Source organism: Filicampus tigris, chromosome 11, assembly GCF_054856515.1.
Source record: "Filicampus tigris isolate MCC_2025a chromosome 11, RoL_Ftig_1.0, whole genome shotgun sequence".
NCBI lineage: Eukaryota > Metazoa > Chordata > Actinopteri > Syngnathiformes > Syngnathidae > Filicampus > Filicampus tigris.
The window spans coordinates 182604-203384 of record NC_141227.1 but is presented as its reverse complement, the minus strand read 5'-3'; the positions used below and the strand labels follow the sequence as shown (position 1 = coordinate 203384).

The 20781-nt window shown below is 43.2% G+C and overlaps 1 protein-coding gene across 6 annotated transcripts in view; it reads left to right on the top strand.

The window, feature by feature from the left end:
* Positions 1 to 20781, top strand: part of zswim8 (zinc finger, SWIM-type containing 8) — a 331437-nt gene that overhangs the window by 297655 nt on the left and 13001 nt on the right. For all 6 annotated transcript variants that reach the window (XM_086044801.1, XM_086044798.1, XM_086044797.1 and 3 more), the window contains one exon: positions 6915 to 7093. In XM_086044801.1, the coding sequence (XP_085900927.1) occupies positions 6915 to 7093 (179 nt within the window). The remainder of the gene's footprint in view (positions 1 to 6914; positions 7094 to 20781) is intronic.

Sequence of the window (20781 nt, the reverse complement as noted above, 5' to 3'; positions counted from 1 at the left end):
GCCTGTCTCTTTTCCACCTGTGTTCAGCTGTGTGCTTTATTCCTGTTTAGCTGCATGAGTCCTGTAATTCACAATATTCTTATCATTGCTTTTGTTGTTTAGAAAAACAAAATAAAAATAATAGAACTCACACTGCTTTTTAAGAAATAAATTGTAATTGTCTTGCAGTTGAATGACATTAACACTAGGACTACCATTGTTTTTCAACCTGCCTAGAACGCCCAGAGCCTGGTCATTTTGCCAGGAAGGGAGGGATGAGTCGGGGGATAAGATTGTTATGTGAAAGTATATTAGTCCCAGGAAGGAAGGTCTGAAAAAGCATGCAAATGGGGCAATTATTCCCACCCCCAGGGACATTTTTGCAACATTTGTTGATGAGAGTTTAGCCTAACTTGTAACTGGGACATGTTCCCCTTGCACGATCCACGCTTCAGTCCCCCTGCCCAACCCACCACCTTTTTTTGGGGGGAGTTTTGATTTTGTGTTTGTATTCTTTAGTAAAAGAAGATGTTTGACTACCTGCACATAGGCTGTCAAATCTTCAACGTGTACTGAAGTGGTGGTCTATGTGCAGTGAGGTATTTATCCACTTCCATCCCCCCACACTACATGTGAAACCCAAACTGGCTCTGATTGGCCCATATTACTTTGCTATTCTCGCTTACATGGGGATTTCCATTTGTAAAACTGGTGGGGGGGATGGTCCCGCAAGAACAAAATTACAAGTACCAGAGTCCTATAAAATATAAAAAATATACTGTATGTGTGAATATAGTGCAATAAATGCAAAAACAATGTTGAGCAGACTTAGTGATGTGTTGCTCTCATAGGTTTGTGATGGCCTGGTTGCCCTGCCATAGACTTCATGCATCTCTGCTGTTTTGAAGTGGGAGGTGATCATTTAGTGTAGTCTTGTTTTGCTTCCCTGATGCCACGGGACAGGTTGACTCTCGCTGTTCTCAGACCGGATTTATCCCCAGCTCTGAAGGCGATGTCTCTGGCCTTCAACAGCCTGTGTACGTCCCCTGTCCACCGCTTCTGGTTATCCCAGTTGGTGATGTTTTTTTTTTTTATGTGGGTCACATAATCGATGCATTCCCTTACGAAAAAGTAGTATACAAGAAGTATACTTTATAAAGGGTTTACATACTTTATAATAGGATATCTGTAATGCAGAAACTCCCTTCACATAAAAATTTAAAAATTGGGCAAAAATGGACATAAGTGTTTTTCACAGGACATCGATCATCTGGTTTCATATAAATTTAATTCTTAGTATTAATGTACTTAAAGCCTTACATTTTTCTGTATACTTTACAGAAGGAACATGTATACTTGAAGCTTCCATATAAGTTTATCTTAAACTTTGGTTGTATACTTTTTACGGATTGCGCCGCCTAATTCATGTAGCAAACATCGTCGTAACATTGGACCCCGTCAGGAAGTGTCTGGTGGACGTTTCAGCATGTTAAATCGGAGTTGTGGGCCATGACATTTGGCCTCTCTGATTGGCTGTTAGCTAGCAAATCAGCACACGGGGCAATAACAGGAAGTGACAAATGCGGCTAAGCAGTGAGCATGCCTTTGCTGCTTTAATCTTCTTACAAGTACAAGAGCAACGGTTGACAATATAAGTATTTCACGATAAGGTGTCAAGAGTGTGAGGGTTTGCTTCATGTGGGAGTTCATCATAAAGCCTTTTACAATCTGCCCCTGGCCAATAGCTTTCCAGTTGGCTTTTTCTAACCATAAGCGATGATATGCAGTAGACACCGGAAAACAGCAGAAAAGTGTCGGTCTTACGCCGGGCCAAAAGCCAAAGAATAAAAATGTGTCTTCAAACGGGTTTTAAAAATGGACCGAGCTTGCCTAATATTTAATGGAAGGTCATTCCAAAGAGAAGGACCGGCAACGGAAAAGGCTCGATTCCCTTTGAGGCTCCACTTAGTCCTCTGCACCTCGAGTAGCACCTGATCCGCAGACCTGAAGCACCGGGCAGGTGGTTAGGGGTGGAGTAGGTCAGAGAGGTACGCTTGGTCAAATAGACAAATAGCATCATCTGAAAATATCTGAAATACACTGGGAGCCAGTGAAGGGAGGCCAGAATCGGTGTTATGTGCTCCCTCTTCCTCGCTCCAATTAGAAGGCGAGCAGCAGCAGCAGCAGTTGGTTTCGTACCAACTGGAGACGCTTGAGGGAGGACTGACTGACTCCAAAATGAAGTGCATTACAGTAATCCAGCCAAGATGTAACACAGGCATGGATTACTGTTTCTAAGTGGTGTTGAGAAAGGAAGGGCTTTACCTTAGCCAGCTGCCTAAGATGAAAGAAGCTGGATCTAACATCAGCACTGTTGTAATGGTTCAAGGAACAATAACCTATTTGAAAACTGCATTCACTTCAAATATTTTTGGGACTCCGGGCTGAACAGAGTCAATTCCAATATATTCTAATCGTACTTATATATTCAAACAAATTCACACAATTTTGTCTATATCAAGAGTCGGCAACCTTTAACACTAAAAGAGCAATTAATTTCGACACGGTTTCCACAAAAAAGAAAACACTGGGAGCTGTAAACACTTTTTGTCACCTGAAAAGAAGATGTTAGTTATATATCTTTACACTTGTAAAATACTATGTTGCTTATGAAATCCATGCAGTGCATCCATGTTTCAGAAAATAAAATTGTATTTATTAAATTAACAGAAATTAAATCATCCATCTAGCAAACAAAAATGCCACGAGCCATCATCCTTTGAGCTTTCGGGGCGTGTAGCCTTGACCTGGTTTTAAAAATACGATGGAAAAATAGCACTATTTCACTGAACAATGAAAATAAATATTTGCAAAATAATTGCCTGAATATTTATTTCACCTGGTTAATGGGACTTCTGCTCCTGAACCTCTGTGCACAGCGTCTGCAAATCAGGGCTGTATGAAATCACTTTCATATGCAGGACTGTAAACTGCCGTCTTTTAAAAAAAAAAAAAAAAAAATCTTGATTTTTTTTTTTTGCATGTAAGCGTTCATATTACATTATGAATGCAACCTCTGTCTTCTTTCATGTGTGAGTGAACATATGCATCTCGAAAAGTGACCCGCATGCACAGAAAAAGAGACGGCGTCCCTCACGACATAGTATTTACGCAAGTAAATGTGGTCAGTTTTGTCTGGGCCTTTCTACAGTGGAGCGATTCTGTAGGATGTAGAAATACAGTATTTTGGGGGAAATGATGAGGCGAGGCTTTTCCACCTCATTTCATCATGAAAGATCACATCATGTTATAACTGCGCATGGTCCTAAAATGCTCCGATCTGAGCCGTGGCTGAATTACTACTATCACTATGAATGTCCACTTTATGCTTCATGTTTCACGTAGGATTAAAGTCAAATATAAAGTCAATGCTGTTACTCAAAACAACTGCAGGTGCAATCTCGTCACTGCCAGAACTGATCCCTCCACCCACGCGGAGCACATTTCAGAAAACAATCCAAAACTTTTTTTTTTTTTGCCAGTTTTAGCTGCTTTTTGGGACAAAACAATCAAACAAACACACACCATCCTCCCTAAAAACAGACTAATTTATTTTACTATTATATTTAAGTATAATTATAGGTAAGTGTCAGTCATTTTTTATACAATGTGTTCTATGAGCCTCCACTAGTCTAAACACAATATCATGAGTAATAAGCCAGTAATAAGTAATAAGAGGGACAGCTTATGAGTATTGCCATATCGTGCCCTCAACCCTTTCCTCAGCTCGAAGCCAAATAGCCAACGGTTCCACGGCCAAACCAAAAAGAAGGGAAGAGAGGGGCCAACCCTGCCTGGTACCATGATGCAGGGCAAAGGAGGCAGACTTCATGCTATTTGTAATGATGTGTGCCGTCGGACAATTATAAAGCAAACATATCCATGCAATGAGATCAGGACCAAAGCCAAATTTTCCCAGGACATAAAATAAATATCTTCATTCAACTCCATCAAAAGCCTTCTCCGCATCCAAAGAGATTATCACCTCAGGCACTTCATCTCCAGGGGAGCCAATAATGTTGAAAAGACGCCTAGTGTTGAATGATGAGTTCCTGCCAGCCATAAACCCAGTCTGGTCGGTAGAGATCAGTTTATAGAGTGACTGCTGCAATCTCATGGCCAAGACTTTGGCCAGAATCTTCTGGTCTACGTTCAAAAGACCGATGGGCCTATATCTACCACAATCCAGAGGATCCTTGACTTTTTTAAGTAGAAGGCAGATGTCAGCCTCAGAGAGGGTCGGAGGAAGCTTTCCGATGGAGAATGCCTCGTTATAAACATTAACTAAGTGTGGTCCCAACATTTCACATAGAATTTAAAAACTCCACTCCATAGCCGTCTGGGCCAGGTGATTTAACAGTTTTTAGCTGTCCAATCGCTTCACATACCTCTGACAACAGAATTGGAGCACCCATCTTTTTGGCCACCTCAGTGTCAACTGTTGGGTAAACAAGATTTTCTAGTGGGTTACAACCCTCCCAATCTCCCAGCGAGCACTCCGATTTATACAGGTTTGAGTAGAAGTCCAAGAAGGTTTCATTGATCGATTTAGGGTCAGAAATCACTGCTCCGGTTATAGACCTTATCCTTGCAATCAGCCTCGAGAGGGCCGTGGCTCTAGCTTGATACAATACAATTTTATTTATATGGCGCATTTCATAACAGCTAGAGCTGTAACAAAGCACTTTACAAACAATACAATAAATAGAACAAAAACAATAAAAGGCTGTGATACACGAATTAATAAATATAGACATAAATAATATATAAATATAAATAATGAAGCCAATAGATTGACATAAAACACTATATACAATTGACATCGGAAAAGAGCTGAAAAAAAATGTCAGGTCTGATCAAAAGCCGAGAAAAGAAATGTGTCTTCAACCGGGTTTTAAAAATGGACAGAGAGGGGGCTTGCCTAACAACCAATGGGAGGTCATTCCAGAGGGAAGGACCAGCAGTTGAAAAGGCTCGATCCCCTCTGAGCCTCCTCTTGGTCCTCGGCACCTCGAGCAGCGCCTGGTCCGCAGACCTGAGGCCGCGGGAAGGTACGTAGGAGTGGAGGAGCTCAGAGAGGTATGCCGGGGCCAGGCCATTTAATGACTTATAGACAAATAAGAGAATCTTAAAATTGAACCTTGAAATGCACTGGGATTCAGTGAAGAGAGGCCAGAATTGCTGTTATTTGCTCCATCCTCCGAGCTCCAGTTAGTAGGCGGGCAGCAGAATTTTGGACCAATTGGAGACGTTTGAGGAAGGACTGGCTGACTCCGAAATGAAGTGCATTGCAGTAATCTAGCCGAGATGTAACAAAGGCATGGATGACTGTTTCTAAGTGATGATGGGAAAGGAGGGGCTTTACCTTAGCCCGCTGTCTAAGGTGAAATAAGATCGACTTTACAACAGCGCTGATTTGCTGGTCCAATTTAAGATCACTGTCCATTTTAAAACCCAAGTTTGAGACTGTTGGCTTTAGATATGAAGCCAGGGAGCCCAGGACAACATGGTGGGATGGAGATGAGCCGCTGCGACCAAACACCATAACGTCTGTTTTCTTTTCGTTGAAGTTTAGGAAATTTAGTGACATCCAATCTTTGATGTCCTCTAATGGCAGAGTTAGATAGGGTGAAAGGCCTAGAAGAGGACCTGTCTAGGACAGGATCCTGAATAAGGTTGAAGTCCCCGCCTATAGTTGGATAATGTTGATCTAAATTCAGGAAGGAGAAGATACGAGTAATATATTGATCCTCATCCCACTCGGGCGTAAACACTAACCACCAAGAGTACCAGCACATCAAACAGCTTCCCCTAAAACAGCAACAAAACGGCCATTTGAGTCAGCGAGCGAATGTATTGACTCAAATGCTATTTTCTTACCAATAACAATTGTGGCGCCTCTAGCCCTTGCAGAAAACTTTGAGTGAAATACGTGGCTCATCCAGGCTCTTTTGAGGTGGGCAACCTCTGAGCTTTTGAGATGAGTTTCCTGAATGAAATAGATATCGCCATTAAATTGTTTCAAATGTGAAAGCACTCTCTCCCACTTGGTGGCCATGTTAATTCCCCTAACATTCCATGACACCAATCTGCAACCCCGAGTAGAGTATGAGACATCACTCACCCTTCATGGGACGATACACAGTGAAAAGATGCCCTGGGGGGAAGAGGGGAAGGAAGGGAGTGGGGAGGGTTAAAAAAAACAAAAAACAAACAAAAAAACAAAACAAAAGCAAAACAAAAAAAAACAAACACACACACACACACACACACACACGCACACACACCCCCACACACACACACAAACTTACATCCAAACACACATCTATCCATAAGTAGCTTCCAGTTTTTATACATAACCTTATCCCTAACTACTCCCACTCCCTATTATTTTTTATATTTGTTTTCTTGTTTTTCTTCATTTATTTAGGCTTGCCATATCATAGTATTTTCTTGTATGTTCCACTAGTTGTAATTAATAAACATTGTCCATATACAGAAGTCAAGCGTGAATTGGGTGTGTTTGGGTCAAGGTATTAACCTCTATTTTATTCCAAGAGCTCACAACTTATTTTATTGTAGCGCCTTCACATTTTATGACTGATTTAATGAGTTTTTTTTCGTCAAGTTCACCTCTAAATACCCTAAAACTTTGATGTGGTGCCCCTAGAGGTGGGCAAGAGTAATGCAGGCATCACTCCTGGCCTATTTACACTCTTACGAGTGACTCCTAGGTTCACTCCAATGTATATTAATTTTCAGGGGAGCAGAAAATGTGACAAACATTTTTTTTAATTTAAAAACACTGCACCTTCACTTCTATTTTGATAATACTGTCTTTTTCACCTTTCACCTGTTATATTCTGTTTTGTCAGGAGTCAACTTTGTGTACCAATTCTGTGTGGGAGCAGCAAAAGGAGTCCTGAGTCCGTTTGTTCTACAGGAAATCATCATGGAGGCTCTTCAGAGGCTGAATTCTGCTCATATTCACGCCCACCTCAGAACACCTGCCTTTCACCAGCTTGTTCAGCGCTGCCAACAGTCCTACTTGCAGGTATGACACAATCATAGCAAATTAATATCAGCTCAAGGTTACTCAGTTTGGCTAAATACTGTTTATGTACCATTTTCAGAATCAGTATTGAAATACACTTAAATAATTGGCCACTGATATTGTTGAGGTTCACTTGTATGACTTCTGTGACAGACTAAATGTGAGTAAGATGAAATAAATGTCACTGAGTAATTGACTCTATATCTATGTCATTCCCAAACAGGGTCCTGTCTAGGGATATAACTATCAAATTTTTTTTTTAATTGATTATTTTATCACTTTTACCATTGACTAATTGAATAATCTGGTACATTTTATTATTATGACTTGAAATGTTTAGCGCTTATTAACCAATTATTCAGATTTGGGCATTTTACAGAAAATGGAGGGTCCGTCAAACGCCTTCCATCAGCAGCGTGGGTACCCTGTCCATCCGTCTATTTGGCTAGCCGGACCCAGTAGTAATCGCCTATAGGCCGGTCCACCTATCATTTTAACCCATTAAGGACGGGATAACGCCTTAATGGGCATAACTGCGTTTCGACCACTAGAGCCGGCCGGGAGCGCTGTTGAGTCTTTCTACCCTTAAAGCCGGGAGAGTGTATACATCATTTTCTATTTATTATTTAATTCTCGGTCTCTTAACCAATGAAATGCATCAGAATATACAGGTGACGATGTCGTAAGCCCACGGAGGATTTTCCGGAATTCCTCCAAGTCACAATGGCGGATGTCGGGCTTCTGCCATCGCTTCTGTCACTGAGTGTCTCGGTTAAATTTTGAACCATCCATCTGTCTATCTGTCCAAACCCCCGCCCCAAAAAACACGTCATATTCGAACAGATATGATGTGTGAACAGTGCACTATTATGCGATTATTTTGTGTATCTATACATCATTCTGCCCAAAGAGCTTTACAAAGCCCCACATGCACTGATATTATTTTCAAATTTAGATCGTCCAATGTTTAAAATGGCTTACTTTTGACAGGACCCCTTTTTCACAGTTTAAGCTGCTTGACGATGTTGTGGAGTTCTCCTGGTTTCAACTCCTCCATCTCTGTTCTTCTTCTTCATCTTCTTCTGCTTTTTCATCTTCTTCTTCTTCTTCGAGACATATCGGCTTCGAGAACATACACAGTACATGATGTGACATGCATGTCGTGTGTTATGTTCTCTAAATAAATAAATAACGTGGTACAACTTCGAGTTCTTTTTTTAACCTCTGCTTGAATGCCAACAGCGAATGTGCAATACCTCACGTCAGATCTGTGACCACAGATCGTCAGTGACCAACAAGATAATTCAGTGTCAGTGGAGTGTTATTTCATTTACACCACAATGTGCATGCATATGCACACACAGCCAAATGAGAATTGGGAGAAAGCTAGTTATATAAATCCCTCTGCGAACCTGTTGTCGCTTTTTTCAAATCACCGTAACTCATGAACTGTTTAAGCGAGCAACATTTTTACGGATTCTGATAGTAGACAAGTGGAGCTTTCTGCACATTATGGTATCTGACATTTGTCTCTATGTGTGGGGCGGGGAAGTCGTGCGTCATAGTAGAAAGTGATAAAGATGACATGTTTTCAAATCACCATGATTCATGGACTGTTCACGATGGCAATGTAATTCCAACAGATTCTGAAAGCAGAGAAGTGGAGCTTTCTGTCAATACCAAATACAATACGGTAGCTGACATTTTAAAAGCTGCTGTAACGTGATCCACATGACAATATCTCGTCAAAATGTCACATCTGATGAGAGTCTGCACATGAAGACATCGAGGAGCTTACGTTTCATCGTAGTGGTAGCGCCACCTAGTGGCTGAAGGAAATACATGTTTTTTTTCTTTGATGTTTATCCCCAAGCAGGTTAACCAGGTCCACCTCATATTTGCTCGGAAGAGTATTTGTGCAGTCCTGATATTAAAATACGAAATTTGTGATTTTTTTGTGAAAAGCTATTGCCATGGCGACAGGCAGTTCACCAATAAAACAAGGCTGATTTTGAGGGTTTAAACATGCACGAAATCTCAGGAAACTTTGCATACACATCAGGCCTGGCGATGTCTTCAACATTTTTTTCTCATATTGTGCAATTTGTTAAAAATGGCTCAGTAGCACGCCCTAGAATTTTTTTTTTAAATCAGCCCCAGTTGAACATTTCACCGAGGTCTACAAATATTTGGTGGGATATGTAACAGTTCAAGGTCTACAAAAAAGTCTCTTGGAGCCATATGCTCAACCTAACAGGAAGTCGGCCTTTTTGAATTAATTTTAAAGTATATATTCGCTTTGATAACAGTAGCTGCTGGAATTTGATCCACATGATAATTTCTTCCAAAAAAAATCCTCACCGTTGATTATAATCGAAGACTGAACACATCTACAAACTTTTTTTTTCATTGTAGTAGTAGCGACACTTACTGGCTGAAGAAGTACATGTTTTATTCTTTGATGTTTTTCTCCTCGCAGGTTAACCAGGTCTACCTCAAAATTGCTCAGAAGACTGTGTATACCTTTCTGATGTTAAAGTACGAAGTTGGGGATTTTTCGTGAAAAGCAGTCACCATGGCAACGGCAGTTCGCCAATAAAACAACACCAATTTTTATGGTCTAAATATGCATGAAATTTCACGAAACTTTACACACACATCAGGTCTGGCAGAATCATGAATAATTTATTATTTTATCATGCAATATTTAAATAATGGCTCACTAGCGCACCCTAGAAATTTTAAAAAATGCAGCCCTTATTGTATGTGTCACCAAGATATAGCAAAAATTGGAAGCGCATGTAAAGGCCTAGATAGACCAAACCGACGTCGGAGGTCGCGAAGCATTGTGGCGTCTGAATGTGCTGTTTGATTGGTGTAGTGACCTTCGTCGTAGTGTCGTAACCGTCAGTAAGCGTCTTGGGGGCGTTTACGCATGTTGAATTGACGTCGTCAGTCGTGACATTTGGTCACTCTGATTGGCTGTTAGCTAGCAAATCAGCGCTCAGAGCACCAACGGGAAGTGACAAATGCGGATAAACAGTGAGCATGCATTCGCTGCCTTAATCTTCTTACAAGTAGAAGAGCGAGAGTTGACAATTTCAGTATTTCACAATACTGTGTCAAGAACGTGATGGTTTACTTCGTGTGGGAGTTCATCGTGAGTGAAGAATATATCTTAATGCATTGTTTACGTTTTTATAATTCACCCCCGGCCAACAGCTTTCCGATTGGATTTTTCTAACAATGAGAAATAGTGACTACCGCCGCCGATGGTATGGAAGGGTAGTCTTATGCATCCGTAGAAGGTACCGTATTGGCCCGAATATAAGACGGTGTTTTTTGCATTGAATAAGAATAAGAATAAGAATGCCTTTATTGATCCCACAGTGGGGAAATTTTCATTGTTACAGTAGCAAAGATATAGGTCACACAGGGGCGGCGGCATAATGTGGCCATTAATGTATAACATTGACGGCAAACATTTAGAATCAAACCTATGTAGATATACGCAGTAACATGTGTATATACACATGTGTATACACACCAACCTACATCTACATAAAAAAATATGAGGAACACTCATTTCGGCCTGTACATAGTACAGAGGAAAAAATACTCTAAGTGACAGTGCTGCAGTGCTGTAGTGAAATGTAAGGAACAGCATTGGATAAAAATAAAACTAGACTAACAGTAGTGGGGAATGTTGAGTATTGCACGGTATTACAGTAGTGGGGAATATTGGGTATTGCACGATATGAGCTCAGGTGCAGGACTGCACAATTGCACTAATGTCCGCCAGTTTGTAGAGACTACACAATGTTCTTGTTAAAGAGTCTGACAGCAGCAGGCAAGAAGGAACGGCGGAATCTCTCCTTTGCACAGCGAGGGTGTAACAGTCTGTCACTGAAGGTGCTGTGGAGTGCTGTTAGGGTGCCCTGGAGGGGGTGGTCCGGGTTGCCCAGCATTGATGACAGCTTGGCCAACATCCTCCTGTCCCCCACCGAGTCCACAGAGTCCAGGGAGCAGCCCAGGACAGAGCCGGCCCTCTTGACCAGTTTGTCCAGCCGCTTCTTGTCCCGGGCCGAGACGCCGCCTGCCCAGGTGACCACTCCCTGGAAGATGACCGATGCAACCACCGAGTCATAAAAGTTCCTGAGGAGTGTCCCCTGAACCCCAAAAGACCTCAGTCTCCTGAGTAGGAAGAGTCTGCTCTGACTCTTCCTATAGAGGGCGTCTGTGTTGTCGCACCAGTCCAGTTTATTGTTCAGATGAAGACCCAGGTACTTGTAAGTTGAGACTCTCTCAACATCTGTTCCCCGGATATTCACTGGTGCAGGTGAAGAGTGATTGCGCCTACCGAAATCCACCACCATTTCTTTGGATTTCCCCGCATTGATCAGGAGGCGGTTCTGCTGGCACCAGTCCACAAAACCCTGAGTAAGTTCTCTGTACTCCTGATCATCTCCGCCTGTGATGAGGCCGACAATCGCAGAGTCGTCAGAGAACTTCTGCAGGTGACAGGTAGGGGTGTTGTAGTTGAAGTCCGAGGTGTAGAGAGTGAACAGGAAGGGAGCCAAGACAGTTCCCTGTGGGGCCCCCGTGCTGCAGAGGAGCACGTCAGACACACAGTCCTGTGTCCTCACATACTGTGGCCGGTTTGTGAGGTAGTCCTGGATCCATGTGGTGAGGTGGTGGGCCACTCCCGCCCGCTCCAGCTTGTCTCCCAGTAGGGTGGGCTGGATGGTGTTGAAAGCACTGGGGAAATCAAAGAACATGATCCTCACAGTGCTCCCCGCCTTCTCCAGGTGGGAGAGTGAAGTGTGGAGGAGGTAGATGATGGCATCATCCACACTGATGCCAGGCTGGTATGCGAACTGGAGTGGGTCCATTGAGGAGCTCACCAGGGGGCGCAGGTGGACAAGGACCAGTCTCTCCAGGGTCTTCATCAGGTGAGACGTCAGCGCCACTGGTCTGAAGCTGTTGAGCTCCTTCGGGTGGGGGGTCTTTGGCACAGGGACCAGGCAGGATGTTTTCCATAGCTGGGGGACCCTGCCCAGCTTCAGGCTCAGGTTGAACATGTGCTGGACAATTCCACACAGCTGGTCTGCGCAGGATTTGAGGAGCTGGGGGCTGATGCCATCTGGACCCGCTGGACCCTTCCTCGCCTTCATCTTCTTCAGCTGGTTCCTCACCTGAGATGTTGTGAAGGCCAAGGCTGGACAGGAAGGAGTGGTGGCTATCTGGTGTAGCTGGGAGCTGGAGACTGTGGAGAAAAGAGGGGAGGGGGTGACACGCCCAGCAGGAGGAGTAGGTGGAGACTGCAGCAGGAGAGACTGAGTGGAGGCAGGCATCTGATCGAACCTATTGAAAAAGAGATTCAGCTCATTTGCCCACTGCAGGTCCCCCCCAGTACGGGTCTTGGGTTGTCCGTGGCCCGAGATGGTCTTCAGGCCCCTCCAGACTCCCCTGGCGTTATTCTGCAGCAGCTGCTCCTCCATCATCTTCCTGTAGGACCTTTTCCCCTCTCTGATCCTCCTCCTCAGCTGGCGCTGCACAGTCCTCCGCTCCTCTATGTTGCCTGACGCAAAAGCCCTCCTCTTCTCCTTCAGGAGAGCTTTTATGTCTGGTGTGATCCAGGGTTTGTTGTTGGAGAAACACCTTACTGTCCTGGTGGGTATGGTGTTCTCCATGCAGAAATTTATATAGTCTGTAACAGTGTCCGTTATACTACTAATGTCTTCCCCGTGAGCATAAGACTGAAAAAGTGGGGGTTGTTTTATATTCGGGGTCTAGACATTATACCCATTCACGACGCTTGATGTCTCCAGATATCATTGAAGCGAATGCTGAACTTGACTCCCCAGGCCAAAGCTAACCCCTGTCACGAAGAAGAAAAATAAAAAATAGCGGTAAGAGAAGCGAATAAAAAAATTTTGTATATCAAATGTCCTGGACGGCAGTGAGGATGGCGTGTTATGGGAGGAACCAGCGGAGCCAGAGGATGGGATTGAGGACAGTGACACTGAGCACAGCGAGGCAGAGGATGTTTGTGAGGAGTAATGTTCTGTCATGACAGATCTCAGCTACTCTCAAGTTAAACCAGTTTGCATTATTTTATTGCAATGTTTTTCCATATTCAGATTTGTTTCAAGACTACAGTTACAGTTAGACTTCACTTTGATGGTTAATGCAGTTATTGCAATTTTGTTGTTTGATCACAATAGATTGGTTTGTTTACATTTCAAAGACCAGAAGCCATTCATTTACGAATGTGATTGCACTTTAGTTTACATATTTAAATATAATTTGGGGTTCCAAAAAACTTGAAAAAGAGAGGGTCGTCTTCTAATCAGTGCCGTCTTATATTCGGGTCAATACGGTACTTTAATGGTCAGCGTCGCTGTCTGTCGTTGCGGTGTATTTTTCAAGCGTGCCGTGCCGACAGCCGGCCGGCCGGACGCCACAGCGTTCGTGGTTCATAGATTTCTTCAGCCCTTGGCTTTCATCAAATATGAAAAGTATCGAAAAGTTTGGATGATCTGAGTCGATTTAAAACCGCATTTATTGTCACATTGAATAATCAGATTTAGCGGTACCGTCAAGGCCACGCCCTTCTTCGAAAAGTCACAATATTCGGCGTAGAGCAAGATCAATGTTTTGAGGCTTTTCTGACAAATTTTCAGTCAGATTCGTTCCACGGGCTACGTGCAGTATATAGAAATGTTATTGGAGTTATTCAGGTTTTTCTCCTGTATGGTGAAGGAAAAAAATTACGACAAATTTGATTCCCCGCCCCCGTCATATAGTTTATCAAAAAACAAAAAAAAAATTTGCAGTTGGTGCCCCAGGTCTTAAGATGGTATATCAGTATAAGTAGTACAAGTTTGAAGTCAATTGGAATAATCCTCTGGGACATGGGTGCAAAAGTATGCACCCTGTAAACGTGCAAAAATGGTCCAAAATTGGACATTCAAAAATTCATGTCACACTTCCTGCACACTTTAGACTTTAGGGTGCACTTACCTTTTTTGTTAGTCTCGAGGTGCTACACGTGCCTGCCAATTTTTGTAGGCCTAGGTCAAATGGGGTGGAATTCTATTTTTTTTTCCTACTCTAGGTGGCGCTACAGAGCCATTTCGTTTGCGCTGTTACCAGCGACTTTAAAATATCAAATTTTACGCCAGGCCCGATGAGACTGCAAAGTTTGGTCAGTTTTCGTGCATGTTTAGGGGTTCAAAAATGCGATCATTTGGTCAGAAAAAAACCCAAATAATAACTAGAGCTGCAAGCAGCTATAAAGGGTCCTCGCAGCCCTGGCAACGTTGGGGTATTGGCACGTTGGGATGCTCGCACATCGGAATTTAATTATTGAAATTATCACGTGGATAAAGTTACAGCCGCTTTTGTAGTCAAGGTGAGTCCAAACTTTAAAGTAAATTCAAAATGGCGGACTTACTCTTAGGTTTAGCATATGGCTCCAAAGGGCTTTTTTGTAGGTCTCTTTCTGTTTTATCTATCAAATTTTCGTAGATGTAGGTGAAGCGTGCAACTGGGGCCACTTTTTATATATTTTCTAGGGAGTGGTCGCGAGCCATCTTTTAAAGATTGCACAATTGAATAATTAATTATTGATTAATTTACCAGGCCTTCTATTTGTGCAAAATATCATGAGTTTTCGTGCTTGTTTACATTTGCAAAATCAGCATTGTGTTATTGGCAAACTGGCCGTTACCATGGTAACAGCTTTTTGCGAAAAATCTCAAACTTCGTGTTTTAACATCATGAAGGCCTAAACACTCTTCCGAGCAAATATGAGGGAGATCTGGCTAACCTGCCACGAGAAAAACATGAAAGAATAAAACATTTACTTTATTTAGCCAGTAGATGGCGCTCCCACTACGATGAAAAGTTAGTTCGTAAATGTTTTCAGGTGTAGACTTTCATCAAATGTGTGAAATTTAGACTAAATATTATCATGTGGATCAAAATACAGCTGCTTTAAAGTCAATATGATGCCGAATTGTAAAGTAAATTCAAAATGGCGGACTTCCTGTTAGGGTTAGCACATGGCTCCAAGAGACTTTTTGTAGGTTTTCACCTGTTACATAAACCACAAAATTTTCGTAGGTATAGGTGAAACATACAACCGGGGCTGATTTTTGTTTTTTAAGTCTAGGGGGTGCTAGCGAGCCATTTTTTAAACAATTTGTGACGTAAAACAAAAAAAAAAGATTATTTCACTAGGCCAGATGGGTGCAAACTTTCGTCTTGAGACTTTTCTGACAAATTTTCTGTCTGATTCGTTCAACGGGATTTGTGTAGTAAATAGAAATGTAAAAATTGAAATTTTTTGTCGCCACTGTGTGGCGCTATATGTATAATGGAATATTATCATATAGATGTCTTCAGGTCGCGACTCTTTATGTACAGGTGAAGTTTGGCATTTTTTACAGCATGTGCAGGGGTGTTTTTCAGGTTTTTCTCCTGAATGGCGAAGGAAAAGATTTATGCCAAATTTGAGTCCCCGCCCCCTAATATAGTTTATCAAAAACTCCCAAAAATGTGCCCAGTTGTTGCCCCAGGTCTTAAGATGATATATCCAAAGTTTGAAGTCAATTCGTATAATCCTCCGGGACATGGGTGCAAAAGTATGCACCCTGTAAACGTGCATAAATGGTCCAAAATTGGACATTCAAAAATTCATAGCTCACTTCCTGTACACTTTAGACCATAGCTGTAATGGACTTTTTTGTACGTCTGAGGGTGCTACACGTGACTGCCAATTTTCGTAGGCCTAGGTCAAACGGGCTGGAATACTATTTTGTTTTCCTACTCTAGGTGGTGCAGCAGAGCCATTTCTTTTGCGTTGTTTACGGCGACTTTAAAATATCAAATTTTACGCCAGGCCCAATGTAACTGCAAAGTTTGGTGGGTTTTCGTGCATGTTTAAGGGGTCAAAAATGTGATCGAATGCAGAAAAAATATAATAATAATAATAATTCCTACAAAAACAATAGGGTCCTTGCAGCTTCCGCTGCTTGGGCCCTAACTAGAGCTGCGAGCAGCTATAACGGGCCCTCGCAACCCTGGCAAAATTGCGGGACTTGCAAGTCGAGGTACTTGCAAATCGAGGTACTTCCACATAGGACAATAAGCATAAAAACTGTGTTTATGCCTGGTCTATTGTATATCCAAAGGTATATGAATTTTTGCCTAGGTTTAGATTGTCAAAAACAGGGTAATTTGTCTTTGCAAATGGCTCATCACCACAGCAACAGCATGCAACGTAATAAAAAACTTAATAACTTTTCATCTTTAGCACGTTTAGGTGAAACACCTAAAGTTTGTAGACGATCGGCCCCTACAAAAAGGCCATAGAGTCGGCCTGTTCTAAAATTAGGTAAAAATGGCGGACTTACTTTAAGATTTAGCCTCTGGCTATAAGATACTTTTTTGTAGGTCTAGGGCTGTTGCAGATGTCTCCAAATTGTCACAGACCTAAGTAAAATTTAGAACCGTGAATCCTTCCTTAAATATGTGTAGGGGGATCTATAGAGACATTTTTTAAACAAGCACATGAAATGTCTACAATTTTTTTTTTCATGCCATATCTGATGTGTGTGAAAATCACCACGGGTTTTCGCACAGGTTTAGACACTCAAAAACGGCATAATTTTTCTTTATAATCATTGCATCGCCGTGGCAACATCGTGTGATGAAATTAAAAGTTTTCAATACATTTTCATCATAAACATATATTTAGATGAACCACAGAAAGTTTGGAAACAATCAGATAAATTCCCTAGGAGGAGTAAGTTCAAATATGACCTCTAGAAAAGGCAAAACTTGAAATAAAGTCAAAATGGGGAACTTCCTGTTAATTTTGCACATGACCCTAAAAAACATTGTTTAAAATCTTGGTCTGTTACATATGCCTTCCAGTTTTTACAGCTGTACGTGGAACCGGGAACGCTTGGTAAACAATTAGGTGGCGCTGTCGAGCTTTTTTAGGGAAATAAGCACAAGAAATCTATCATTTATTTTCATGGTTTAGCACATGGCTCTCCAAGAGACGTTTTTGTAGCTCTGTTAGGTATCCCCCCAATTTTTTGTAGATATAGGTGAAACGTACAACCAGGGCTGATGTTAAAAAAATTCTCGGGTGCGCTAGCGAGTCATTATTTTAAACATTTGCAATGTAAAAAAAAAAAAAAAATGATGATTTCATCAGGCCTGATGTGTGTGCAAAGTTTTGTGAGATTTCATGCATGTTTAGACCATCAAAATCAGCGTGGTTTTATATGCGAACTGCCCGTTGCCATGGCAACAGCTTTTTACAAAAAATCACCAATATTGTATTTTAACATCAGGAAGGTCTACATAGTCTTTCCAGCAATTCTGAGGTCGACCTGGTTAACCTGCGAGGAGAAAAAGAGCAAAGTATAAAAACATGTACTTCCTTTAGCCAGTAGGTGGCGCTACCACTCTGATGAAAAATAAGTTTGGAGATGTCTTCAAGCTTCGACTAACATCAGATGTCGTTTTTTAGAAGAAATTATCACGTCGGTCAAGTTCCAGAAGCTATTGTAATCAGAGCAAATTCATACTATAAACTGATTTAAAATGTCCGACTTCCTCTTTGGACTACCATATGGCTCCAAGAGACTTTTTTGTAGGCCTTGAACTGTTACATATACCACCAATTTTTTGTAGATCTCAAAGAAACGTACAACCGGGGCTGAATTTTTGAAAATTTCTAGGGGGCGCTAGCGAGCCATTTTCTTACAAATTGCAAAAAAAATAAAAAATCGTCAGGCCTGATGTATGTGCAAAGTTTTTTGAGATTTCGTGCATGTTCAGACCCTCAAAATGAGCGTTGTTTTTTTGACGAACTGTGTGTTGCCATGGCTACAGCTTTACACGAAACATCACAAATTTCGTATTTTATTTTTTATATTTTAACATCAGGAAGGTCTACAGAGTCTTCTGAGCAATTTTGAGGTCGACCTGGTTGACCTGTGAGGAGGAAAAGATCAAACGATAAAACATGTATTTCCTTCAGCCACTAGGTGGCGCTACCACTACGATGAAAAATACATTCGTAGATGTCTTCAGCCTTTGGCTATCATCAAATATGAATAATTCCGAGAAGTTTGGACGATCTGAGTCAAGTTAAAACAGTATTTATTGTCACATTGAATAATCCGGCTTTGCAGCACCGTCAAGGTCACGCCCTTCACCGAAAAGTCACAATATTCAGCGTAGAGGAAGATCAATGTCTTGAGGTTTTTCTGACAAATTTTCAGTCAAATTCGTTCAACGGGCTCCGTGCAGTAAATAGAAATGTAAAAAATGACACTTTTTGTCACCCCTAGGTGCGCTATATGTATAATGAAATATTATCATACAGATATATTCAGGTCGCGACTCTTTTCCGTTTCCGGCGCCGCGCGAGTGGCAGCCCGCTACAGCAGCTCCGGCTCACCGGTGAGCCTTTTCGTGTGTTTTTGTACCTTACTATTACTCTACCTCAAACCTTTTTCACATAGTTGATAGTAGTAAACTTGCGTAGCAATGGACACCCAAACTGCAGTATTCTTGCTGCTGCTGCTGGTGGGGTTTTTTTCCGCGATCGTGTCCGGCGACTTGCCTCCGAGCCGCACCACCATTGTTTACAGCCAGAACCAGCTGTTAGCACTCCGTGCTAACCCCGCGCCGGCTCCCGGGGTGAGACCCGATATCCCCCGTGAGCTGAAGAGGAAGAGACAGGGATCCCGTGCGGGGGTTAACCGCCGGGAAAGGAGGAGACGATACCATCCCGTCCTCCCGTCTGTTATCATGGGGAATGTTAGATCCCTCCCCAACAAGATGGACGAGCTAGCGGCGCTTACCCGGCATGAGAGGGACTTCCGGGAGGCTAGTCTGATGCTATTCATGGAGTCGTTGCTAACAGCGCTAACGCCGAACGCGGTCGTAGAATTGGACGTCTTCCAAATCATACGCGCGGACAGGACGCTGGAGAGTGGTAAGAGGAAAGGAGGAGGGCTGGCTGTGTTTGTGAACGATAGATGGTGTAATCCTGGGTACATCACGATTAAGGAGCAGTTTTGCTGCAGGGATATTGAGCTGCTAGCTGTTGGCATGAGGCCATTCTACATCCTGCGAGAGTTTAGTCATGTGATCGCTGTGACCGTCTACGTCCCCCCCTGCTGCCAGCGGCGACACCGCCTGTGATGTCTTGACTGCAGCTGTGAGCAGGCTACAAACACAGCACCCAAATGCCCTGCTACTCATCTCTGGTGACTTCAATCATGCCTCCCCTTCCTCCTCTCTGCCTTCATTCACACAGTATGTCACCTGCCACACCAGAGACAATAAAACACTGGACTTTTTCTATGCCAACACCAAAGGGGCATACACATCACTGCCGTTGGGCAAAGTTGATCACAACCTGGTGGCTCTCCAGCCTGTGTACAAACCTCTGGTCTGCAGGCAGCCAGCTGTGACCCGCACAGTTCAGAGATGGTCTGGAGAGGCCGAGGAGGCCTTAAAGGACTGCTTCAGCACAAGTGTGTGGGAAGTATTCAGCGATGCTCACGGGGAAGACATTAGTAGTCTAACGGACACTGTTGCAGACTATATAAATTTCTGCATGGAGAACACCATACCCACCAGGACAGTAAGGTGTTTCTCCAACAACAAACGCTGGATCACACCAGACACAAAAGCTCTCCTGAAAGAGAAGAAGAGGGCTTTTGCGTCAGGCAACAAAGAGGAGCGGGAGATTGTGCAGCGCCAGCTGAGGAGGAGGATCAGAGAAGGGAAAAGGTCATACAGGAAGAGGATGGAGGAGCAGCTGCTGCAGAATAATGCCAGTTGAGTCTGGAGGGGCCTGAAGACCATCTCAGGCAACGGACAACCCAAGACCCGGACTGGGGGGGACCTGCAGTGGGCAAATGAGCTGAACCTCTTTTTCAATAGGTTTGATCAGATGCCTGCCCCCACTCAGTCTCTCCTGCTGCAGCCTCCACCTATCCTCCTGCTGGGTGTGTCACCCCCTCCCCTCTTTTCTCCACAGTCTCCAGCTCCCAGGTACACCAGACAGTCACCGCTCCCTTGCCCAGCCTTGGCCTTCACAACATCTCAGGTGAAGAACCAGTTGAAGAAGATGAAGGCGAGGAAGGCAGCGGGTGCAGATGGCATCAGCCCCCAGCTACTCAAATCCTGTGCCGACCAGCTGTATGGAATTGTCCAGCAAATGTTCAACCTGAGCCTGAAGCTGGGCAGAGTCCCCCAGCTGTGGAAAACATCTTGCCTGGTCCCGGTGCCAAAGACCACCCACCCGAAGGAGCTCAACAGCTTCAGACCAGTGGCGCTGACGTCTCACCTGATGAAGACCCTGGAGAGACTGGTCCTCATCCACCTGCGCCCCCTGGTGAAGTCCTCAATGGACCCACTCCAGTTTGCATACCAGCCTGGCATCAGTGTGGATGATCCCATCATCTACCTCCTCCACACGTCACTCTCCCACCTGGAGAAGGCGGGGAATACTGTGAGGATCATTTTCTTTGATTTCTCCAGTGCTTTCAACACCATCCAGCCCACCCTATTGGGAAACAAGCTGGAGCGGGCGGGAGTGGCCCACCACCTCACCACATGGATCCAGGACTACCTCACAAACTGGC